At 34.9% G+C, this 24,068-nt stretch overlaps 1 protein-coding gene across 2 annotated transcripts; it reads right to left on the bottom strand.

Annotated features, from left to right (window-relative positions):
* Nucleotides 1-129: 129 nt before the first annotated feature.
* LOC137392777 (putative ammonium transporter 1) lies at nt 130-24,068 on the bottom strand. Of its 2 annotated transcripts, XM_068079099.1 has the most exons (14): nt 23,972-24,068; nt 23,146-23,235; nt 22,096-22,320; nt 18,014-18,102; nt 17,772-17,906; nt 10,836-11,030; nt 7,948-8,004; nt 6,512-6,650; nt 5,874-5,965; nt 4,893-5,019; nt 3,730-3,825; nt 3,196-3,251; nt 804-848; nt 591-686 (listed from the first exon to the last, which is right to left on the bottom strand). In XM_068079099.1, the coding sequence occupies exons 1-13, from the start codon at nt 24,012-24,014 to the stop codon at nt 846-848; spliced, it is 1,347 nt and encodes a 448-aa protein (XP_067935200.1). In that variant the 5' UTR covers nt 24,015-24,068; the 3' UTR covers nt 591-686; nt 804-845. The 2 variants fall into 2 exon arrangements, with proteins under 2 accessions (XP_067935199.1, XP_067935200.1); XM_068079098.1 differs by lacking the exon at nt 3,196-3,251 and having other exon boundaries at nt 130-686.

Genomic DNA, 24,068 nt, shown 5'->3' with positions numbered 1-24,068 from the left:
CCAGGCAGGCACTGGATTAGGATTACTATCATATGATTGATGAGCTGCAATGGTGCTTCACATTATATCTTATATTTTCAATACAAGTATATTTATTTTGCAATTTCATCATCACTACTTGCATGTGTTTTATTCGGTGCATAAGTTGAAACTATAAAAAATATGCGAACAGCAAGTCAATTGTAGAATATCTCCGGTAATGCTCATTAATACCGTCAGAACCAATACTATCAGAGTTTGATTGGATCATCGTTAAAAGATATTCAAACCTCATTGGCTGAGCATTTTTGTCGCTTTCAATGCTTAAAGGTGTGAAATGACCAATAAAAAAGTAGAAAAAAAAGAGAAACAAAAGTTTTTTGTGTAATAAAAAGATATGAGCTCAATTGAAATATAATATGAGAGTATCATGAATTTTGTTAGTAAGACTGCGCATAGACATTGAAAAATTCAAAAATATTCTTGAAATGACTTACGAGTATACAAAAGAGTCCTTTCGGCCATAGAAATATAAAAATGTGAGTCTCTCCCAGAGCATGTACTAGCAGCAAGGCTGAACGGTTATTCAATACGTAATACATGCGCATGGTTGTCTCTGCCATTCTTTTCTGATGCAGACTCACTAGAAGCCATCCATGGAGACTTGCTGCCATTTTCTCCTGAGTTTGTCGAATTACTCCGTGTCACTGTAAACAAACACGAAAGATTAATTGTTAATTTTTACTGACTTAAGTCCGACTGAGTTTAGAGCACAATTTACTAGCTATAACTTTAAAAATAATATATCAAAAAAATAAGCTTACCAGTCATGCTAGAAGTTGCTGTGTATGTATCTTTAGGCTTTTTTACTAAAAAAATAAAACAGTTATATAAAGAATAATGTTTTCAGATAACAATCATTCGTTAAAGACCCAAGTAAGAGTGTGCTACACTGCAAGAATACCCTTGAGCATATGCTGAAACGAAGTTAAGCTGGACAATGTACCACACCGCTTGGTTTACTTCCTTCCTTTTGAATAATTTGTGGGTTTAAATAAAATTACTGTGAACATCAATTCTTTCTGCAACTAGTAGAAGTCACTAATAACTTTATGTTGGTAAAAAGCGACAGTGATGTCGTTAACAGCAATGCCTAATAAAAAAGTTACAATTTTCATTAAAAACTGCCAACATCATTGAAACTGCTTATCCATCAATTAGCAAGGTCGGCGCAGACATGTTGGTATCTGTTTTATTTGTATTTAGTAAAATAATTTGTATATCAGTGATGTTATGAGTGGAATGGGAATCTTCCTATCAATAGCAATAAGCTAGCAGTTAATTGTTAGCCTCAAGGCAGGTTAACAAGGAGTAGGTGTAGAAATAAGTTTTGCACGTGAAGGTGAGGCGAAACTTCTGTCTGCGTGTTGCCATTTGAGGTACATTATCTATCTATACACAGCTTTCTACATAAGCATGCTAGGCACACCTACAGCTATGTCTTTATAGCTTGAAATATTTCTTTTTACTCATAAGGTAAATGAGAACTGAAGCCTCTTGGTAACATGTGGTGGGGCTAAAGACTAGGAATATTTGTATTACAGCCATATTTGTTACGAAAATAGTCATGAGGTGTATCACTTCCAAGTTCTGAGAACCATGCAACTGTATAACCACGCTCGCAAAGTAAATTCACGAGATTATGGGTGGCTTTTTCTCTCCTTAGGCTGATATGAACCAACTGAAAACAACTGAGTTAGCAGCCAGAAGTTCAGAGCCAGCAGAACAGCAGTTCAGCTGTTTTAGAATGTGTTACAGATCATATTTATAACTTACAGCTTTGTCATATTTATTTTGTTTTGTTTTCAATTCTGATAAAAAGCTCAATCGACCGCATTTAGTAAAATAGGTCAATCAGTGTTTTAGATATGATGGACCAATCAGCGTCACATATTTCAACTACATGAGGGACAGAGGAAACAGTTTAGTGTTTGCCAGCTGTGTGATAATATCATCTCAATTGGCTAGATGTTCAGTCAGTTACATCCCGTCCATGACTGAACTCTAAGGTCCTCAACTGGCAGTGCCGTTGTATGTCTCACACTCGTATGAGTCGAATCACCGGTGGCCCATCGGATTAATCTATTTCTGATGTACCTTGATTCAGTCTACCTACTCTCTTGCATCTCCTAAACCCGGTATAAATCAATATATAAATATAAAACAAGATATATGTAAAAGTAAAACTTACCTGAGAAGGCAAATTATTTTCTAAACTACAAATCCGTTTGGCTGTGTCACTTGCCAGGTGTCCATCATAGACACTTGAAGAGCGACACAGTGAAATTGGTTTGTGGCATAGAAAAGAATAGACTCTCCAGATTAGTTTTAGTCAAAACAATTACTCCACTTGTTACTATTAGTGTAGAGTTCTTTTCTAGCTTTGAGCTTTACTTCATCTTATTCATTTATGTTTAACAATATAATTACTTTTAAACATAAAGTTAAAATTACCTACAACTTATACTTATTAACATATACAAATTTATCTATAAATGTCTACGCTTCATTATTCCGTTAGACTTTTGAAAGTACAGAATTGTGTTAATCGTTCTATTTCGTATCTTGCTCTTACGGTAACAAGACAGTAACCCACAAACAACCACATACAGTCTCCTTAGCATTTGAGCTCACACATAAGCCTCTTCCACTGAGAACTTATAACACCTGTTGATGTTGTTACCAATTTACTGAGCCCGCCCCCAGGTGCTAAATGGTACAAGGAACTACGAGGAAATTCAATAATAAATAAACTGACACTTCATAATAATTGGTGTTATCTAAAGGTGAGAATATCTGTACGTCTGCAGGAGATGGCAAAGAGTCTGATGAGATGAGCCAGAGACTTGATGATACCAACAAGCTGTACAAGCTTATATGCAAACAAACCACTTGCTATCAACTTGTTGCAACCGCTCTGTTATACACGAGTCATGCAAATATAGTTAGTAGGAAATGGAGATAACCTCTTAGTACAAGAACCAGGTTTTGCTAGAAAATATTTCCACAATAACACCATAGCGATCATTTTAAATTTATGAAGAAAAATTTGTGAAAGCTGGCATGAAATTCATGTTAGTGTGGCTGGTCTAACTAGCGCAGGGGTCTACTAACACACATCTAGACCAACTCAGTACCCAGTAAGCAATCACTCACTATGCGTTCTTGTACAGAGACTGGTGCTGATTCCAGCTTCGATTGTCTTTGTATGCCTGAAAGTGGTTATTTGTCAATGTTAAGGCAGCATAACTCCCAAGAAATTCCTATATAAGAATTAATTATGTGGCTCAATGCAAGCTGGGTAAAGTTTGGTTCAACCAAGGAACCATATGACTTCTGAACCAGCTACAGCAAGCTTGTAGTCAGTTTTATTTAGATGATGATAATCTTGATAATCCGTCATTTTTATAGTTGTTTTAATAGTAATTGTTTTATTTGTATTTAATTAAATTGGAGTTGTTCGTTTATCTATAACGTTCATTGCAGTGAACTTTATTTCTACGATTTTTGTGAGCAAACTTGCATGGGAATAATTGCATCTGGAGAAATAATTGTATTCAGGTAACTATTAGTTAAATATGGCTTAATTTTAACATGATTGTTTGTTCGCATAGAAGTTTATCTGACTTATCCAGATGATAGGAGTTCAAAAACAATCTAGGACAACGCAAAAAAATAATTGTCTCTTACCTAGTCCTTCATGAGATGCTTGGAGAAACTCCCCCCATCCATCTCCCCACGCTTCCGAAGGGTAAGCTGGCTCTCCGTGCTTGGGAATATCTAAACCTGAAATTTTATTTTCAATGATGTATTGTTCTCGACCTTCATAGTGTGTTTGAGAGTTGTCTTCCCAATTTAGTTAAACATGCCTCATAAAACCCTTCTTAAACTATCTCGAAAATCATAGCATTTGAAATATTTTTTGCTTAAAGTAAGACAAGTTTGAGGGTGCAAAGCAGAGAAACCCCAAATTCATCTAAAGGTGGTTAATGATAAACATTTATATGCCATTGTTCAGATATACTGCCATAGCAAGTGACATAGTAATTTCTTCAAAAAAAAAACAAAAAACAAATGTGTCAAATTTATAAGCATAATATAGCCTAGTGACCGATGTTTTGGTAGATGTATGATTTGTAACACTTGTACTGGACTACTACTTATACTGACAATTTATACTAAACAATCGAGAGTAATCTACTACTACTCCTACTACTACTACTACTACTACTACTACTACTACTACTACTACTACTACTACTACTACTACTACTACTACTACTACTACTACTACTACTACTACTACTACTACTACTACTACTACTACCACTACAACTGCAAATTCATTATCTCTCAGTACAAGTGCTTTATTAAAAACGAATTCTTTAAACAAATTTCTTGTGGTATTTTTCTATCATTTACGACTGTTTTTGATGCTTGAGGGGATCTGACTGTAAGGATGTTTCAAGATTAAAATCGGCAAACTTGACCGTGGTTAAGACGTTCAAAAGAGAAATATATGCAAAAAGATGTCACCAGTAACTATCGTTGCTATAGTTGTTATCGTTGCTATAGTTGTTATCGGTTATTGTGTTAAAGTTGCAGCATTATGCATTTCTACTCTGTCAGTCTCCTTACAACTACAGATGTCATGGTTGGGCATTCGCATGATTTGAGAGTTTTTCCGACGATGAGGTTTTATCTATTTTAATCTTGAAACATCCTGGCCGTCACATCACCTCAAACATCAAAAACAATTGCAAATGATACAAAATACCGATACAGTCTGATAAAATGTACTAAAATTTTGTCAAGTGCATCATTAAGGTCTCTACAAAGGCTTATGTCGTTACCTTTCAGTTCAATGTCCTCACTAACTCGAAATGTCTTCAGAGCTTTCAGGATTCCAAACATTGTGGCACAAATGACCGCTGTCCACGCGACAATTGCCAGCCAGCCAATTAGGTTCATTGCCAATACCTGCATAACCAATCACTTGCTTGCCTGACTTATGTTCAATTACTCACCATTATCAATCATTTCTGTACTTAGTGTTAAGCTATGCACATTCCAATCTTTTCAGGATTACAACTGTAATGAATGCAGCCGCGTGACACCGGTTACACGTGTCAAGACTTGAGCACACTTGAGGCGAATCAGGAGGCTAAACCGAAAGCTTAGTACTGGTGTCAGCCACACAAAGAATGTTCCACAAAGCTCACTGAACATTTGTGTCTATATCTCGTAATATAAAATACATTATATTATTTTATCGCATATACGATATAAAATGGTGTATTTTTTAACACTCCTTTTTAATAATAATACTATCAAAGAATTTTATTCGCAATAATGTTATATTCGTTTAGAGCAACTGGGCTTTGAATTATAAATAAAATTACTTTCTTTGGTGTGTTTCAGTTTCCATTTAAAAACTATTTGTGGACACTTGGCTAACCAATCACAGCAAGTGGCAAGCAAACATATCAAGCAATCCTAGCATTCACTGATAACTTCAGCAACGGTGTTAATGCCTACAGATTTCCTAAAATATTGCTCAATGTTTTAATACGCTTCATTCTTCAGACTTCTAAAAGTTTAAATATTTTACATTTTTTTTATTTTACTTCAATTCTCATCAGTATTACATTTGGTCTACTGATATCTTATTTTCCTTAAAACTGTTAAAACTAGTTAAAAATCATGGAGAGACAAACAAATTTCTAAAAAATTTTTTATTTTCACTAACTACAACCCTGATAGTTTTATTATAAATATATGCCATCACTAGTAATCTAATACATATTAACTTTAACTGAACAGAGCTTTTGTACCTGGCCTGATTCTTTGCTCCCTGTCATTAAAATTCCATTCATGTCAAAAAGTGGTGCAGCAATGAGTCCCCATGTACCTGCAGCTCCATGTACTACAACAAGTTGTTCATCAATAAATAAACTAAAAATAGTTATTGCGAAGAAGATTTGATCATATGACAGTTATTTTCATACCATGGCCACTAATAACGCTGTCTTAAAGTCCTCTATAGACAGAATAACCAAGTTTAGCTCTACACAGATCTATTTTAAATAGACACATTATGCTATTGCACTCCATGCGCTGTACAATACTTGATGTCAATATAAATCTATGCACAAAGCTCATCCAGAACTGCACTAAGCAATGGATTATGCGTAACGATTCCTTTTTAACAAAAAATATATTTCTTAGGTTAAAACTGGGTAGACCTACTTCATCTTTTTTTAAATTTTTTAGTAAGTTGAACACTTGAGCAAGAATACTACATCTAACAGTGCTATCTACAATACAAACTCTCTTCGTGGTTACCAAACAATTTTACATGTATCAATTTTTTTGCCGCCAAACGTTTTAGACCACCCAGTCTACAAAAAGAAAAAACGGAAAACACTGCTGGAACATGTCCGTGGGTGACAGATGCGATCTAAGCACTCACCAGCGACAGCGTCTAGAGGGTCATCAATCCTAAGCTTGCTAACTAATGCAGCTGTAAAATAGTAGATGAAAGCTGCGACTATTCCTGTACAAAGAGCTCCCCACATTTGCATAACATTGGCTCCTGCACAGATAGCTACCTGCCGAATATAAACATGAGATAAGTTAGTACAACCACAGGGGGGGGTCAGTTGGTTTTTTGTTTGTTTGTTAGTTTGGTCATTTTGTCACAGATATTTCGACTAATGCTTTCACAGATAATTTGGTAAATGCGCTCACAAATATTTTGGCGAATGCTCTCACAGATATTTTGGCGAATGCTCTCACAGATATTTTGACGAATATTTTCACAAATATTTTGGCGAATGCTCTCACAGATATTTTGGCGAATGCTCTCACAGATATTTTGGCGAATGCTCTCACAGATATTTTGACGAATGCTCTCACAGATAATTTGGTAAATGCGCTCACAAATATTTTGGCGAATGCTCTCACAGATATATTGGCGAATGCTCTCACAGATATTTTGGCGAATGCTCTCACAGATATTTTGACGAATGCTCTCACAGATATTTTGGTGAATGCTCTCACAAATATTTTGGCGAATGCTCTCACAGATATTTTGACGAATGCTCTCACAGATAATTTGGTAAATGCGCTCACAAATATTTTGGCGAATGCTCTCACATACATTTTGACGAATGCTCTCACAGATATTTTGGCGATTGCTCTCATAGATATTTCGGCATCGAAGATAACTTTGACACATAATATTGTAAATATTATGGCAAATGCTCTCAGAGAAACTTTTGATTATATAATCAAGTCAATGCGTAGTTCCTGTTAGATTTGACATAAAGAATGACTGTATTAGTTCACTCGCTGATAGACGATTGTAAGAAATACTGACCAACGATGAACATTTATTACTAAATTCATTGCCTTATTGGAAGCTTAGAAATATCACAGACATCTCTTTAACTTAACTTTTTAATAACTTAATAATAAACAATATAAAATGTTATTATATAACTTTAATGTTGGAACTTTCGACTATTAAACATCAAGGAATTACGGCGCTGTTAACCTATAAAATCGGACATTCTCCGTGTAATACACGGTTATGCAATGATACACACTCCTTAAGACGTTATGCTTGGCCGGCTCCAAGTTTTTGCTCAATTAGGGCGTTAATATCTAGAAGAAAGGCATGCCGCATTCAATTTCGGTAACACTACCACGCGCTTTTCGCATGATCTTCATACGACTCATGCATTGTGAGCGTGGATTCACACATGATGCTCAGGCGTGACATAGAATTTTCCTCAACTCACTTCATTACAGGTTTACCCTTTTCTTCACACCATTCATTTTCTTAGACACGAATGTGAAGCTTAATTTGAAGCCGATCATGAATTAAGGTCATAACCTACTCACCATTCCAGCGAGGATACCGTTGATGGTAGACAGGAGACTCCAGGTGCTGTATTGCAGCTACAATTGTAAAAGATTTGTGACTCCCTCAAAATTGCAAGACAACATTTAAGGCATATAAACAGTGCTGTCAAAAAATTGTGTGAAAGCCTAACATATTTGCTTGCTGGTAAAGATACAACAGCTAGACAATTTTGGAACAAACAGAGCCTTGTCAAGAATCTTGATACATTTAAAAAAGTGTCATGGCTGCCAAGAAAAATATCTGCAAACAAATTATAATTAAATGTGTAAAAGTTGGAATGGCTAAAAGTGTATAGACTAACAAAAAACCAAATCTTAAGTGTAAGGATAAAAATCTCAAAGAACCTTTGCTCGTATTCACCATAAGAATACTAGGGCAATAATAGTACGATTAATACTAAGCTGTCATGTCACATACTAGGAACAAGTAAAATGTTTTCAACTATTTTATAACTCAGAAAGAAACTGTTTACTTATCTATTGCTAGGTGGATATGGTAGCGGAAATTAATGACTATCACATCAACAAAATGCGAATGAGTTGCATTGCTGGATTATTTGTTAATCAGCTAAATTGGTACTTTAGAATATGAAGCCCAAATATTTAAAAGAATTGGAGATGGAATTCCTTGTCCATGACAGCCTTTACCCTTCAATGGACACCTTGAACAAAAACTAACCATTTTTTGTTGTATAATTTATAATGCAATATATGATTACAAAAAGAGAGAGTTCGTATAGAGGTAGATGTAACAAACCTTAGAGACATTGTACAATAATTTTCAGTAGTCGTTATGCAGATAGCCTGTTATCTTAGGATATCATGATTTACAATTGTGGGTTGGTTATAATAGTGTTTAATCTAACATCTACAAAGCTATATAAAACTATATAGCTTTATATATACAAATAGATGAAATATAGAAACAGAGAAGCAAGTAAGGCAGGCTACATTTCTTTTCATGTACTGTACACCGATGCCTAAATTATACATGTACTATTATATATGGAGTTATACGTTTACAAATGTTTAAACCCTGAAGTACTGATCTGTGTAAATCAACCAACTATTTATTGATAACGATAGGGATATTAGTATAATATCTCAAGATTATCTCAAAATTAAAATAATATATGAAGTGTTAGTGATAAGTTAATACGATGATTACTGGTGAACACAGAGCCAATGTATGTCTATTATAGGTGCTTTCAGGTTCCCGAGTCTCAAGGAGTACATGTGAGGTGTTCAGATTCCCAAAAGGTACTCTCACTATAATTCTAGAAGTATGATAGATTTTCTTTGACTGAGGGTGAACGAGGGTCCGGAATTGTCAAGTCTAGTAGGTTTAGTTGACAGTCTAAAGTGTGTTATTAAATGTAGTGGCACTATTCCAAGGATTAGCCCAAGATCTTTGGTTATTTTTTACAGGCTACGACAACAATCGTCATGGCTACAACACAATTGTGTGATGAATGCTAAGCATAACTTTATAAAATTTGTCAGCATGACATTTTCTAATTGATAGAATATTGACCATTTCGATTTCATATTGAAAAAAGTGGGATGGAGAGGACAACTCCACGTTTATGGATACATGTATGGCTAAATGATTGCTCATTGCACAGAGCCACTCAGCAGGCAGGAGAATTCAAAAGCAGCCTTAATCATCTCAGCCAGCAGCTATTAGATTAACACTATGTTTCCATGATGCGCAGTGCTTCGGAGTTGCGCTATCTCCGAATCATGGAAACGGCGTCTTCTCACTGAAATCACTGCGCACTGATCAGTGTGAAGCCAGTGCAAATTCGCAGCAAGGAAACAGCGACTGCGCAGTGGCTGCGCATAGCTCTCCTGCCGTGGAGACGGATTCTTCGAGAGCCATAAACTAGTACAAAGGGTGTCCTGCTAATCTTGTTTTTTTACTATTCTTCCGATCTTTTTTCACCTAAATTTAATTATGGTCTGCATTCACGAGGATGATGAGGTGATTACTTTCCTGGACTTTGTTATCGATGCCAACGCTTTTCGAAAAATAGGTGGCAAGTCCTAAATTAACGTTTAAATAATATATTACTTAAAATACTTATTAAAAATATATTGCTATATGAAAAGTGTGTTAAGGTTTGTAAAACCTTGTGAATGTTTATTGTAAATAAAAGTATAATGACGACAGAATCATAAAAAGACCGTTTATGACGTTCGGTATCCGTGATCAATTCTATTTCTCCATCAGGCGATTCGATTTATACAATTTCTCTTCTCTGGCTAATTTGCGGTATTTGCTGAAAACCACTGCGCAGCATGGAAACGTACAATCTCCTCGACTTCGGAGGGGGCTGCTTCGCAGTACTGCGCACCATGGAAACATAGTGTAAATGTTATACTAGCCGAAGTTACTATACTCTACACTAGACACCCCTTCATGTCCATCTTAAATGAATATTATGTTAGGTTGCTCATTCACCACCCCTAAAGGAGACTCCTCATATGAGAAATAACTTTCCACAGCCAAAAAACAAATTCTTTACTCAGATAAATACTATGAACCAGAATGTTTGAATCATACTTCTTACGACCTGCAGATTCTGATTTATGTTCCAGCATGATGGAAAATTTCAGTAATAACTATTATTAGTGGTTGATTCATAAATGACCTGACCTTGAACTGGCCGTCATTTGATTCTTTAACCATATAGCAAACTGAATCATAGACCTGTAGTATAACAGGTTTTTTAACTATTGCAATAAAAAGCCTATTTTATGGAATGCTTTTGAGCTCTCCTACGCAGCCATTTATGCTTATTAGCGAGTTCTGATTAGTAAAGTAATTAATGGAACCTAAACCTCTAGGAGATGGCATAACTTACGCAGTTTCTCTTCGTTGAGGTGAATGCTCTGTGAATTAAAATAGTTGTGACTCCTGAAGCACTTCCTGAGATTATAGTGTTGACTATGGCACGGGCGACTGCCACCCCGTCTCCTGGGTTGGAGATTGTAAACTGAGATCCACCATTGAACGCAAAGAACCCGAACATAAGGATAAATCCTCCAAGAGCAGCCAACTGTAACAGTAATACTAACATGTTAATCAGGTTTAATTAGGTTACAGCGGTAACACCTTTAACTTTCTTACCTGTGAGAACACAGGCTAACCGTACTACATGTATATTCAAAGCCGTTTCTATAAACCTCTGACAGCGATGATGCCTTCAGATGCTTTGTTAGATATGATATAAGTAACCAGGCTAAAGAAACTTTTAAAAAGCAAAAGGTGCTGCTGAAGCGGCCATATGGATGGTACCAGGGATCTTAGAGAATAACTACTAACAGAGACGAGACACGTAGTGTGTTTACATGGCCTAATTTGAAACTGAGCAAACTGGCGCTTGCCACTTAGCCTGCTATGCGCAAAAAAATTGAAACGGTTTTGGAGTATGACACCATCTGGCTTGCTCTAACAAGCTACTTAAAGCGAGAAACACTGTGGGTGTGTACAGTGCAGCTCTTTAGCTTGAAAGGCAGTTTTGTTCACTACCACATGTTTTATTATTTCATGATGTTGATCATAATACCGAATTGTAGCCCTGTAAGAAATAGTAACATTAATGATACTCAGTTAATCTATATATATTTTTCAAAGCATAATATATGTGTGTCCCTCCAGCTATAGCTATTATTAAAATAGCGCAGCTGGACATTGCTGACGCAAGGTCATGGAGTATTAAGTTATTAACTAGCTTAGTGGAATTTTCTATTGGCAATGTGCCAGGCTAATAGCTTAAAAGGTGCAATTGTTTGACGAAATTTTCAAACCTTTACAGTTGTTTTTATTTTTCTCTTAATTTATTTCAACTACACAAACCACTTCTCTCATGATATGTAGTTTGAAAGTCAGAATGGCAAATGTTGTTGTATGTTAAATACAAATCAATTTTCTGTCCAAAGACTTTTTTATTACCCGGGCAACGCCGGGTAGCACAGTTAATCTTTACTATAATTACAATTAAATTGTAGCCAACCCTTGACATCTGACATTCTGTTGTGGTTCTACAAAGTCCCGCTAAGAGCATTAATAAAAAAGTTGGACTCCTACAAAATTTGAACTCACCCACCTTGTCACATTTATGATTAATTGGGCACATAGTTATTACACATGACAATCTCTCACCACACACCTGATTGCCGGTGTGCTAGTATAATATAATATACAATAAAAAACAAACTATTGCACACGTCTGATAAGCTCAACCTGACTCTAATATACGTACTTGTAAATCAGGTTTTATTTGATTGTCTGAAATTGGTTATTTACAAGGTAAATACGTAAAGTCATGCAGGTTATAAATGTTAGACATGACTCCTAGCCTGTATTCCATTGTAGTAATTTAGCATTGATATTTTAATATTTTTTGACAACAAATAATAAGATGTTTTAGTCGTGATTGCAAATGACAAAGAGTGCTATACTGACAATATTTAAAATAATATTTTTTACTAAAGCTGGCCTTGGTTGAAGGAGGTACCCTTATTGTATGATCATCAGTTAAAAACCGTCCAGCATCTCAGTTCTATAGTCTATAATAATACAACTTAGGCTCTCTTGTGTTGATGTTTCATCTTCAGAAATCAGGCTATATATCCCATTCATATTAACTGCTGAATGCGCCTGCTTTTTGACCTCTGCTCTAGTCATCCAACATACCCATTCTCTAAAAACCCTTTCCTATCATATACATACATCAGCCAAAAATACTGGATGCATTGATAAACGCTTGAATGCAACCATTTTTATTGTATTAAAACCAGGGCCGTATTCCCTGGGGCAGCTGGCCGGCTGAGCCGCCCCAACTTTTTGGGAATTTTTCACGGCTAAGTAAAGTCAAACTCGAATAACTCGTCCTCGGATAAAATTTAACATTTCATCTCAAACACCAGGTTAACTCGAGCGGATTTGTTTGGTCAGTTCCAACGCAATGATAAATTGCTTCATATAACTCGACCTCAACATCATTTATTCAAAAAGTTATTTGCCCAACAACTATGGATTTGCTATGGCTTTTATCGCTGTAGAATATCACTTTATTCCAAGCCATAGTGACAAACATCAACTTTTAGTAGTTCTTAGGCGTCATTATTATCATCATCAGCGGCAAAATATTCTTGTTAATGACTTTTATAAAGGTTTGCAAAAGATCAAGTTTTACCAAACACCCGCTTGGCCATGTCCCATCAAAAGCGTAACAACCTCCGAATGAACTTAAAACAAAATCTGCAAAATTGATCTTTGTTAAAACGCTCAAAAGAAAAAGATCTCTTTTTTCTGAGCGTTTTAACTGCGGTCAAGTTTTGCCTATTTTAATTTAAAAACGTCTCGTCAGTCACATCACCTAAAACAAAACAAATCTCAAAAAATAAAAAAATGTTGATACTTTCCCGATAAAATTTTTTAAAACTTCACATGAGAGGCTCGGCTGAGGCCCAGCATGAGAGAAACCTGTTGGGGGCTTACACCGCCCCCTCCACACCCCTAGGTGTTCATAACTAGTCGCCTAACATTAGCCGCCCCAACTTGCGACCAGTGAATACAGGCCTGATTAAAGCTTGACAACACCCAAGGCCTGCCTATTATAATAGTGTAATACTTGAGCTATTCAATAATGGTTTTCAACGCCTACATAATAGCGGTTCCTAATGGAAGTTAACGTCTTTCTATAGAAACCTGTTTATACTCCTATATGGTATGACAGACAAAGCGCTGGTAGGTTTGTTTACTTTTAGAGCATTCTTTTGCAAAATGTTACAAATATATAAGAATAATGTTTGATAAATCAACTGCAGACGCAAGTCGAAAGTTTTATAATTATTCAAACTTTTCACTGGTGCTTTGGCCAAGGTTGAGATATTAGAATGCACACAAATGCTAATTAACTACGCGTTGGCACTTAGTATAGAGCCTTTCCTGCTAGAATGACTTGCTCGGCACTGAATATTCCTATAATTATTTGCTAAATGCTAATTGAATGCAAATCACCTTCAGCTAAGGAACGTAAAGCTATAATTTCTAGGAAACAAACATGATGCTAAAATATAGGTCTTGGTAGACGCAAACAATTACGCTTGTTATTGTTGCAACTGTATATTCAGTAGCTGCCTGAGCAGTTTTGTCTCTCCAACTCCTAACTGTGCTAATACATTTCAGTTGTTTCCTAACATTTTATTATTCTCATGAGACAATTGCCAACATTTTCAAAAAAACACATATTTCCAATGTCTCCCAAATTATGCTGCATTTTTATGTTTATATCAAATATAGAAAGTTGTGTGAAGTTATCTGCGTGCTGTTTTTGGTTTTTGTAAAATGTGAAACTATATTGTTTGCTTAGCACACTTTAACAAACGATAATTAGAAAATAATTATGAACAATTAGAAGAAATATATTAAACGATAATTTATTGCCAAGAAATATTCTAACTACGTTCTGTTTTGAAAACAGATGAATGAAATGAGATAAAATAGGCAAGCACTGCTCCAAACCTTTGTATGCAAACAGATATAAAAAAGTTGACGGTGAAGCCTTGAAAACCCTTCATACTTGATTGCAGAGTCTTTAGGATTAATACGCAACTTGACTTTTGATAAATTAACTTGACGTCAAAGTGAGTAAGTGGATACTTTAGTGAAAATGTGAGAATATATTTAGATATTTACGTCAGAGAGAGAAAGTGTGCTTCATTATTCATATAAATTGCTAGTGGGCCAAGTTGGACGAGTTTGATTGACACTTTCTTGTGCGCTCCATCCATTTGACAAGTTGCTACAAGTGGATACGCCTACAATTGGCTAAACGCTGTCCAATCGTTAGAGTTTAATTGTAATTTTTTAAATATTGTGACAAAACTGCCACAAACAACCAAAATGAATATTGAGCCAATAAGATGACAAGCAGGCCAGCTCGAGGCCACCGATATCTCAACATGAAAACATTACTAGACTTTTGGGGTTTAGTTTCAAGCATTTCTGCGCTGTAAGAAATCATGCTAGGGTGACAGTTTGCCTAGCTAATCAAAACAGTTGTCTATTAGTCGTAAGGCAACATTGGCTCAAAGTTCAATATATCAGCGCTGACAACACTTATCACTGACTTACATTTCCAAGGAGGCTCACTTGGGTGTAGCCTTGCCAACCAGAGGATTCCTAGTTGAGTCATCCATGAGAACGCACGTACCAGTCACAAGCCATGAACCACTAATATTGTTTTCAGCGAGTCTTGTGAAATACATAGAGACAAACCGATTGTAACTATGAGGCATGACCCTTAGCCTGTGTTCTATTGTAATAATTTAGCATCGGTATTTTTAATATTTCTTCTGGAAACAGACAATCAAGTCTTTCAAACATGATTACGGATGACAACATCCTGTCATCCACAAAAAACCTGCCTTACAAAACAAACAAAAGCGATGCGTGCACGTTTTTTTGACATTTTCTGCATCGTTACAACAGAATGGCTCGCTAGAGGTGCATCTGATAGGAGACAAGTCAGATAGGAGGCAAGTCAGATAGGAGGCAAGTCAGATAGGAGGCAAGTCAGATGGGAGGCAAGTCAGACAGGAGGCAAGTCAGACAGCTACTCGCTGTAAGAGTCCTTCAGAAAGACTTTGCTCTCACTATCTTTACAGCTAGTTTCAAGATGGCTCTTTTCTGAGCGGGCCACATAATAATAGTAATACTGAGATCTTTGAAGTTGGAGAGAATGGAAAACCTAAATCCATTTTATTTATTTATTGCGAGTGCTCTAGAATTATGCTCTACCCCAATGGTGCCACTCTGAGAAGAATGGCCTTCAACAAAGAACCATTTTAACAAAAATAACTTTTTCATAGACTAAACTATTACTCCTCTTCAAATCTATTTGTACCAACAACGACAAAGATCTGACAACAGGAAATAAGATGACATTAAAATACATGTATTCAAGTTGATGATTCGTCTCTTGGCAAGAGATTCAAGATTATACAAGCTAAGTTTATAAGACAAGGTTTACCTTAGCACAGTTTAATAATTTAGGTCAAATACCAGGTACATCCATTAATCTTCCTCTCTATTGCCTCATCCTCCTTTTAATGGATCTACTTGATTCTGCCAAATATTCTTGACTGAGCTTATATATGTATGTTCAAAATAATACTCTAATCTAAAGTTTAGATTCTAAAGTAGATTGATTTCAATTTATTCTTTAGGACTAAATTACATTATACATTAAATTGTATCAAAAACACAATCGTCTAAAATTAAAAAAAAATTCTTAAGGAAGTACCCAGCCACCATAAAAATTCTTTAATTTTTATATAATGCTAACTTACCAGTAGAGCTATATGTAATAAAAACCGAAATTTTTGTTTATTTCTGGTTTTTATGTTTGATCACAAAGACTACCGATTGCATCAAATAAAACTGGTCTTAAATAAATATCCCAAACTCTAACAATGATAAAATATCGCTAAATCAAACTTCATGCAATGGAATTTCTGTCTTCTAGCATCTAGCATGATTTCAACAAAATATTCTATCCAATGGCATAAAATGCAAAGATTATAATCTCATCCTAATATATTGAGCACAAGCAGTACGTATCAGTACAGAACAGTCGACTCATACAGCCTTTCAAGAGCCTCCAGTCAAGGTTATATAAACATTTATTTTCTGCCTCGTCATTGCATCATCCTGTTCCTAATTTATCAACTCACGCCTGTCAAACATTCCTGGTTAAGCTGATAGTATTGGAATGGATTACTCATAACTAAAGGTTTTGCAGTTAATTGTGGAAACGCATCATTTCCATTTTTCCTGCAAAAACAATTCATGGTTCAAACATTTTCTGATTGGTCAATTGTGTTTAAAAAAACTTCTCTTTTCATGATTATTTCTAGCATTTTCCCATAATGACTGCTGAAAACATTCCTGCCAAAATGTGTAATTTCATTTTGAAGGTACAGACGTAAGGAAGGATAGCCTAAAACATATTAAACAAGAAATACTAAGCATACTTATTTCTTGATCTTGATAAAGGATGCAGCTAGACCAATGCAGCCAAAACTGGTGGAAGAAACATGTGATCAGCTGCCAGACGCTTGCATACTTTAGACATCTAGGGCGAGATTAATAGCAAACACACAAAAACTCAGCCTTCCTAAATGACGTAAGTTGTGTGGAAAATAAACTATGCAAGGAATGAAGCTAGAGGTTTTAAGAATTTACATGTTTCATAGAAGTACCATGAGGATACTTTCAGCTATAAACATAACAAAACAAATAGAATCCTGCACTCATCTCCACTTACTGTAAAACCTGTGATTGAACGCCATGGCGCTCTATTTTTCAACTCTTCCTTATATTGGCGGTCAATTGGAGGTTTTATGGTAGTTGTTTTTTGTATTTTTTTATACAGACATAAAAAATAGTCCGTACAACTATGCCGAGTGAATAGAAAGATCTTCTACAAGTTTGTGTAAAGAGACATTCTTTAGCCAGAAATACGACCAGCTATTAGTTCTGCCTTTCTCAGGGCTAATGAATACTGGGTCAGCTTGTACCACTATCAGGGATCAATAGGTCAGCCTATATCCTTCTCAAAAGTCAACCGGTCAGCGTATATGACCCATGTGACAGAGGATCAGCGTATATCACTCGCAGGGGTCAATGAGTCAGCCTTTGTAACTTGCAGGGGTTCCTGGGTCAGTGTATATCCCACTCAGGGGTCACTTAGTCAGCGTATATCATACCAAAAGAGATGATAACTTACTGGTACAGAATGTCCAGCTATTGGTACGGGTTTACCGCTCGAGTTGAATCTACCAATTCGTGGTCCGAGTAATACGGCTCCACACAGTGCTGCCACTCCACCGCATACATGAACTACTCCGCTGCCAGCAAAATCCTATCAATAAAGCAACAATAACCATCAAATGTAAATTGAAAAAGTGACAAATTTTTGTGAGAATTCACAGAAATGTTCTCAATAAATTATGATTTGTCTCATCATACCTGATAAGCCACTCCTTCGATAACTGATCCATCGACTAGCCAGCCATTGCTATGCCACGCCCACCTTGTCACCACAGGATAACAGAAGGCTGAAATATAAGATAAACCAGTCTAAGATAAACAAATAGTACAGTTTCGTAATCTAAACAAGAATAAACAGTTTTAAGACAAGCGTGGAGAAATAAAATAAAATATGAGAAATAAAAGCATGACTTGCTCCCAAGTTGCAAAATCTGCAATTGATATGAACGAGGCTTTTTAATATACACGTACAATATAATTTTAATATAATACAATATATGTACGTATTCAAACACACTGTAATCCAAGTGCTTGTATATTCTGTTAGCCAGTAGTTAAAAGGCTTTTTCAACTAGCTGCAAACTTTCCGAGCAGTTTGAAATTCTGTTGAAGGTATCTACTATTGTATTTAGTTTCATATCGTAAAACTAAAATAGGTTTTCCTCATGTTCTTGTGGGTATCCATTGTTGCTAAGTTTCAGCTCACTCTTTACCACATAGTATTTCTCTACATGTGTGTGAAAACAGTTTAGTCTATGATGTAATACTTGTGCCTACAGAGGGTTGTAATGATATGCATAAAGACAGAACATCAATCACCATTGACCTGAGAAGTTTGCACAAGAACTTCAAAAAGTAACAATTTTCATTGCGATGAAAACTTTCTTACTAAACCCTTCATGCAAATTTTCAAAGCTGATATTGTTCATTGTAAGCCAAACTGTCCGCCATATTGTTTAGATGATAATATTGCTGATCAGGTAAGGTTGCCATGGTGATCTCAACGTGTGTTTATTAACAACATCAGATGACCTATGAGAGTAGACAAAGATAAATAACTGACAAGATTTAGGTGATTATCTTATTATAATCCAACAAATGTGATTATAGTGCTGGTGCTTTCTAGGAGCCGGCAATCTACATGGAGAACATACTCTATTGTTGTAATTGCCAATGCCACCTGGCATTGGTTGTCACTTGGCATTAGTTGTCACCTAGCATTGGTCTACTTCTAGCTTTAGCTTAGCTCTAGCTAGTAACTATACAGTGCTTCTTAAAATAGACTGATACATGAAACAGTTTCTAGTTTTATTACTCAATTAAAACTCTAAAATGGAAAAAGTATTAGAAATAATTCAAAATACTTGATTAAATACTGATATTGATGAAAATGTTGTGGTGAGTGGATGTTAAAGCATTCTGGTTTCAAATCATTTCACTCTGAATCATACTGACTAATAAATGTAAATATATATACATATTACTATTCTACAGCCCTGTTCAAAAGCAATTTTATTACTAAACACAACTGAGATAATATAAAATTTAAGGCTAGAAAGAACTCTACACTAGTAATAAGTGGAGTAACTGTTTAGACTAAAACTTATCTGAAGAGTCTATTTTTTTTCACTACAAATTTGTTTAATGGTGTGACTTGTCGGATGCCTTTGTTTTTTATAATTATAATCATTTAAGTTTCAACTTATTGAAAGCCTTACATTTTCCTTGTTTTTAACAGTTGTGTTGAGCTGTGTTAAAAAAATGCAAGACTTTACTTTTAGAGGAACATATGCATACACGCAATATACGCTGCCGATACGCAAAAATTTGTATTTTCTGTTCTGCTCCAGTCCCATTTATGAAACTCCATGAATTTATTTTTGTTAGCGCCATTGTTAAATAATTTATATCAACTTTATAAATGATAAGTACATTAATAAAAAGGATTCATGTATGCCTACATATAAGCCCTCTATTTACTTTCATAATAGCATAAAACCTGGGCTAACAGTCATTCAATAATTAGCCAAGGTCAATGTCATGCTATGGGGGTCTAGCCTCAGTTCCTCAATTGTTGTTATCAGCTTAATAGATTACCATGTGTAGAGTTTAACAAGTTGGCAGAGAAAGCGTAACTTCATAGCAATTTTGAAAAGCGTTGTAGAATATATTTTGGCTCTCGGTGAGTTAACCGCGATACGGCGTTATACTTCAAAGGAAATTTGTTGGCAAATCGGGTAGCATTGCAAAAAAGTAGCTTTGGTCCAATTTTTAGCGTTATATAAGCAAGTTATACAAGCAACAAAGAAGGAAATAGACAGTTAGGCGTTTCTACCTCAATGGCCTTTTAACGAGTGAGATTATTTGATAAGTGAGGTAAATAGGTGAGTCATATACACCGCTAAGCCTCTTGTTTCACAAAACCGCCTCATTTTACATAAAAAGTCTATATATATATATATATTTGCAAGGTGAGCCAACGTTTTGAGTTGTATAACCAATAAATGACGGCTATCAGTATTTAAATAGATATTGTGTATTACACGGAACTGTGCTATTATTAAAATCTTTCGTGTTTTGGTTATATGGCAGGCGCTATATAACATTATAAAAACACCTAATAACATTTCCTCTCATTTATTGATTCTATTGATCAATTCAAAGGTGTTAAACATCAACGGGTTGCCATAATCTTCTTAGTTGTTTGGAGACAATCCGTGGCTAACTAGCAAAAATAACTGGTAGCGGTAGTGGAAATGTTAGGGCATCACACCATCAGCAATACAGAGTTTCTCTAGTGAGCCTTGCAGCAATGTACAGGGGTGATTGCATTGATGAGGCCGCCTGGTAATTTTATAATAACATTTTTCATTTATGGCATAAACTCCCTTTCTCTATAATCTCAGACCATACATATTATACATATCAAAAAATCAAATTTTCTAGACAATCTGTCTACTACTAAAGGTGCACTCCAGTGCTAGACTCTGTTTAATTTGTTTGATCTGTTCAACATAAAGTCTGGCTTATGGTTTCATACCAAATACTAGAATGCTAGAAATACTCTAAATGAAATAAAAAAAACAGCACCAATTAACTTTTATAGAACTATGTTCTAAAATTATGTCAAAATAAGTTGCGTTTTTCACAAATTTAAAAAATTTGTTTTGGATTTTTTACCGCTTCATGCCAAAATTGGCATATTGTACCAAAATCAAACTAATAAAGCTAATATCAGTTAGTTTTACATTCTTATTCAGTGCAATTTGAGCTTTCCATTGATGTGCATATTGTCATAATTCACATAATAACAATATATAAAATAACAAAAAAAGTGTTTATTTTAAGCTGTAATATAATCACCACTGTAATTATATTAATTTATAATTGTGTTCACCGCTGTATATCATAGGAGCTCTCACACTTGCTTTTCTAAATTCTTACAATAGAAAATTTGTTACAAAGAAATATTGATGAGAAAAAGAAGTGATGTCATTGCTTGTGAATGCCAAGGAAAATTTCTTTTATTGAAGGTTTTGGTTTGCATGCGTACCATGAAAGCCCAGCTGTTGTAGACTGCTATTGTAACAATTGGACCTTAGGCTATAAACCATAACAAACATGCAATGACACAACCTGTTGCCCTCTCTAAACGCTAAAAATAAACCTAAACCTATAAAAACACAGTAGCGTACACTTACCAAGGTAAATATTACTAACATTGACAGCTGCTATCTTGTGTCTAATATATGTGAAAAATGGGTGAGTTTCATAGAAAACATCTACCATTGATATATGACTACGTACGACATACTTTTGATAAAGATGTAGGCCGTTGTCTTAGCAACATCAAATGCCTATTTCATAACTTTTTCAAACTTTGACATCGTCATTTAAAGTGGTATGTATGTGAGGATAGGGCAGAAGATAATATCCAACTTTAATAATTTAATAATAATTATAGTTCCCAAGCTGTAATCTTCAGTAATAAATTATTATAATACCATACTAACAAGCATCATAACTATTCCACCTTGTCATATTATTTTGACACATTTGTAAGTACGATACTGTATGCTATAACACACCTGTAAGTACAATACTGTATGCTATAACACACCTGTAAGTGTGATACTGCGATCTATAAAATACCTGTAAGTATGATACTGCAATCTATAACATACTTGTAAGTATGATACTGTATGCTATAACATACCTGTAAGTACGATACTGCAATATATAACGTACTTTTAAGTATGATAAGGCAATTTATAACATACCTGTAAGTACGATGCTGTATGTTAGATAGGCTATGAACTCGCATCTTTCGGCAACTCCACCAGAGACGATAGTTGCAGCTGTCGCAGCAAAAACCATCTGGAAAAACCACTTGGATAATTCGTCTTCGTCAAAGGAGCCAAAGAAACCAGATCCTCCGATAAAGCCACCTCCTTTCCCAAAAGCAAAAGCGTAGCCGAGGGCGTAGTAGGAAAGCCCCGCAACAGCTGTAAATTTCAATAAAAATTTTACTGAAATTGATACTGCAAAATGTTAAAGCTCAAAAGCAAGGTAGCACAAGAGAAATAACTTTGCTAGAAAGTTATAAGAAAGTTAGCAGCTCTATGATTTTAAGGCTAAATTTGCAATTTATACTGAAGGCCTTAGCTGAAGGATCAGAGGTGAGCTATTAGAAGTGAGTTTACAATGGTAGCAGGAAGTGATAACAGTACTGAGGGTGCTCATATTTTAAATAGATGCAATTTTTTCTAAGGCTATCACCCAACTCTGCTGTTAATTTAGTTTTATTCTTCTGTTTGTGAACTCATTCATCAGGTTTCCTCAGGAATATCCAGTCATTCAGTCCGTTGCATAGGAAGCTGTTTACAGCTAATAGCAATTTTTTCTGATACTACTGTATACAAATTATCCAAAGCTACTTTTAGAAAAAAGAAGTTGTTTGTTCATGGCATTTTGTCTAAAATGATATTTTGGTTTACAATAATATTTCCTAAGCAACCAGTTTTCAACTGATGCCTAATTAGTTTAATAGTTGTTATTCCTTTGTTACGAAAAAGTTTCTTATTATGTGCTTTGTATAAATAGAGTTATACAACAAAACCAAGTAGAAAAAATCTCTTGTTATTTAATTTAATAACACCTTACATAAAAAAAGTTTTAAAAACGTGTTATCATATGAGTTCTAAAAGCATTTTTATAACAAATGGTTAATGTGTACGCAATTTACCATATTATATAATAAAATATAACTAAATAATATATTATTACATAATAAAATCATATATGATGTAATATAATTATAATTTGCTCACAAGAGTCCAGGAGGTTCTTTAGAAGAATATTTGTTGTGTTTTTACTCCTCACAGCTCCAGCCTCAAGAAAAGCAAAGCCACATTGCATAACTGTAATGAAAGGATAATAAGGGGTTACGAAAATCACAAAATATTTTATTACAAGTGAGCTTTGAAGTTTGTACAAGTATTTTGAATACAGATAGTTAATTGTTGAAGCAAAATATAACAATATAAAATTACAGATTAAAATGTTAGTGCTATTTGTCAGCTGCAAAATTTATAAATAAAGAAATGCTAACTAGTTACTTTACTGCCAATCATGGCGAATTTATACAATGGTTACTGTAATAGAATAAATTGAACAAAGATTATCTAACATGTATTTTAAAGGCAGCTTTAAGCAGCAGTGTTTGATCAGCACAATTTATTTTGATTCGTTAAAATTTTAATTTTAGCAGACTGTTACTCATGCTGCTTTCTACCTGAAACCAAAAGTATCCTCAAGGCTTAAATGGTGCACAACATAAAAATTTGGTAGTAAACTAAAAACAGAAAAAAGAATTTTTAGCGAACATGTTGCGATTGTATGACCTATTATTTACTTTTTTGCTACACAAAAAAATTGATACACATATTTATACATATTTTCTGCATCCACTTGTACTACCAGCTTGATTAAAACATAAAAATTCTTTTAAATTTGACTTTGAATTTTCTTAAATTAAATTTTTTTTGCAAAAGTATTCCTTATTTATGTCCACTGATCATGAGAAACGCTACAGATAAAGTAAACAAGTAAAATGCTTGCTAAAACAAGACTAGGTGTAAACCGTTGCTCACTCACGGAATATAATCATGGAGACAGTCAAAACAAAGAACGTGTCCATATTCTTGTCAGACTCCTTTTGCTGATTGATTATATCAAGAGCCCACTGCTCTAG

Source organism: Watersipora subatra, chromosome 4 (genome assembly GCF_963576615.1).
Source record: "Watersipora subatra chromosome 4, tzWatSuba1.1, whole genome shotgun sequence".
In the NCBI taxonomy this organism is placed as follows: Eukaryota; Metazoa; Bryozoa; class Gymnolaemata; order Cheilostomatida; family Watersiporidae; genus Watersipora; species Watersipora subatra.
Note: the sequence above shows the minus strand (reverse complement) of the source record. Positions and strands in the feature narration are given on the sequence as shown.

Coding starts and splice junctions, on each gene's coding strand:
- LOC137392777 (XM_068079098.1), bottom strand. CDS start 24,014: ATGGACACGTTCTTTGTTTTGACTGTCTCCATGATTATATTCC. Junction 5,020..5,873: donor GGAGCAAAGAATCAGGCCAG/GTACAAAAGCTC, acceptor TTGGTTATGCAG/GTATTGGCAATGAACCTAAT. Junction 687..803: donor AGCAACTTCTAGCATGACTG/GTAAGCTTATTT, acceptor GTTTGTTTACAG/TGACACGGAGTAATTCGACA.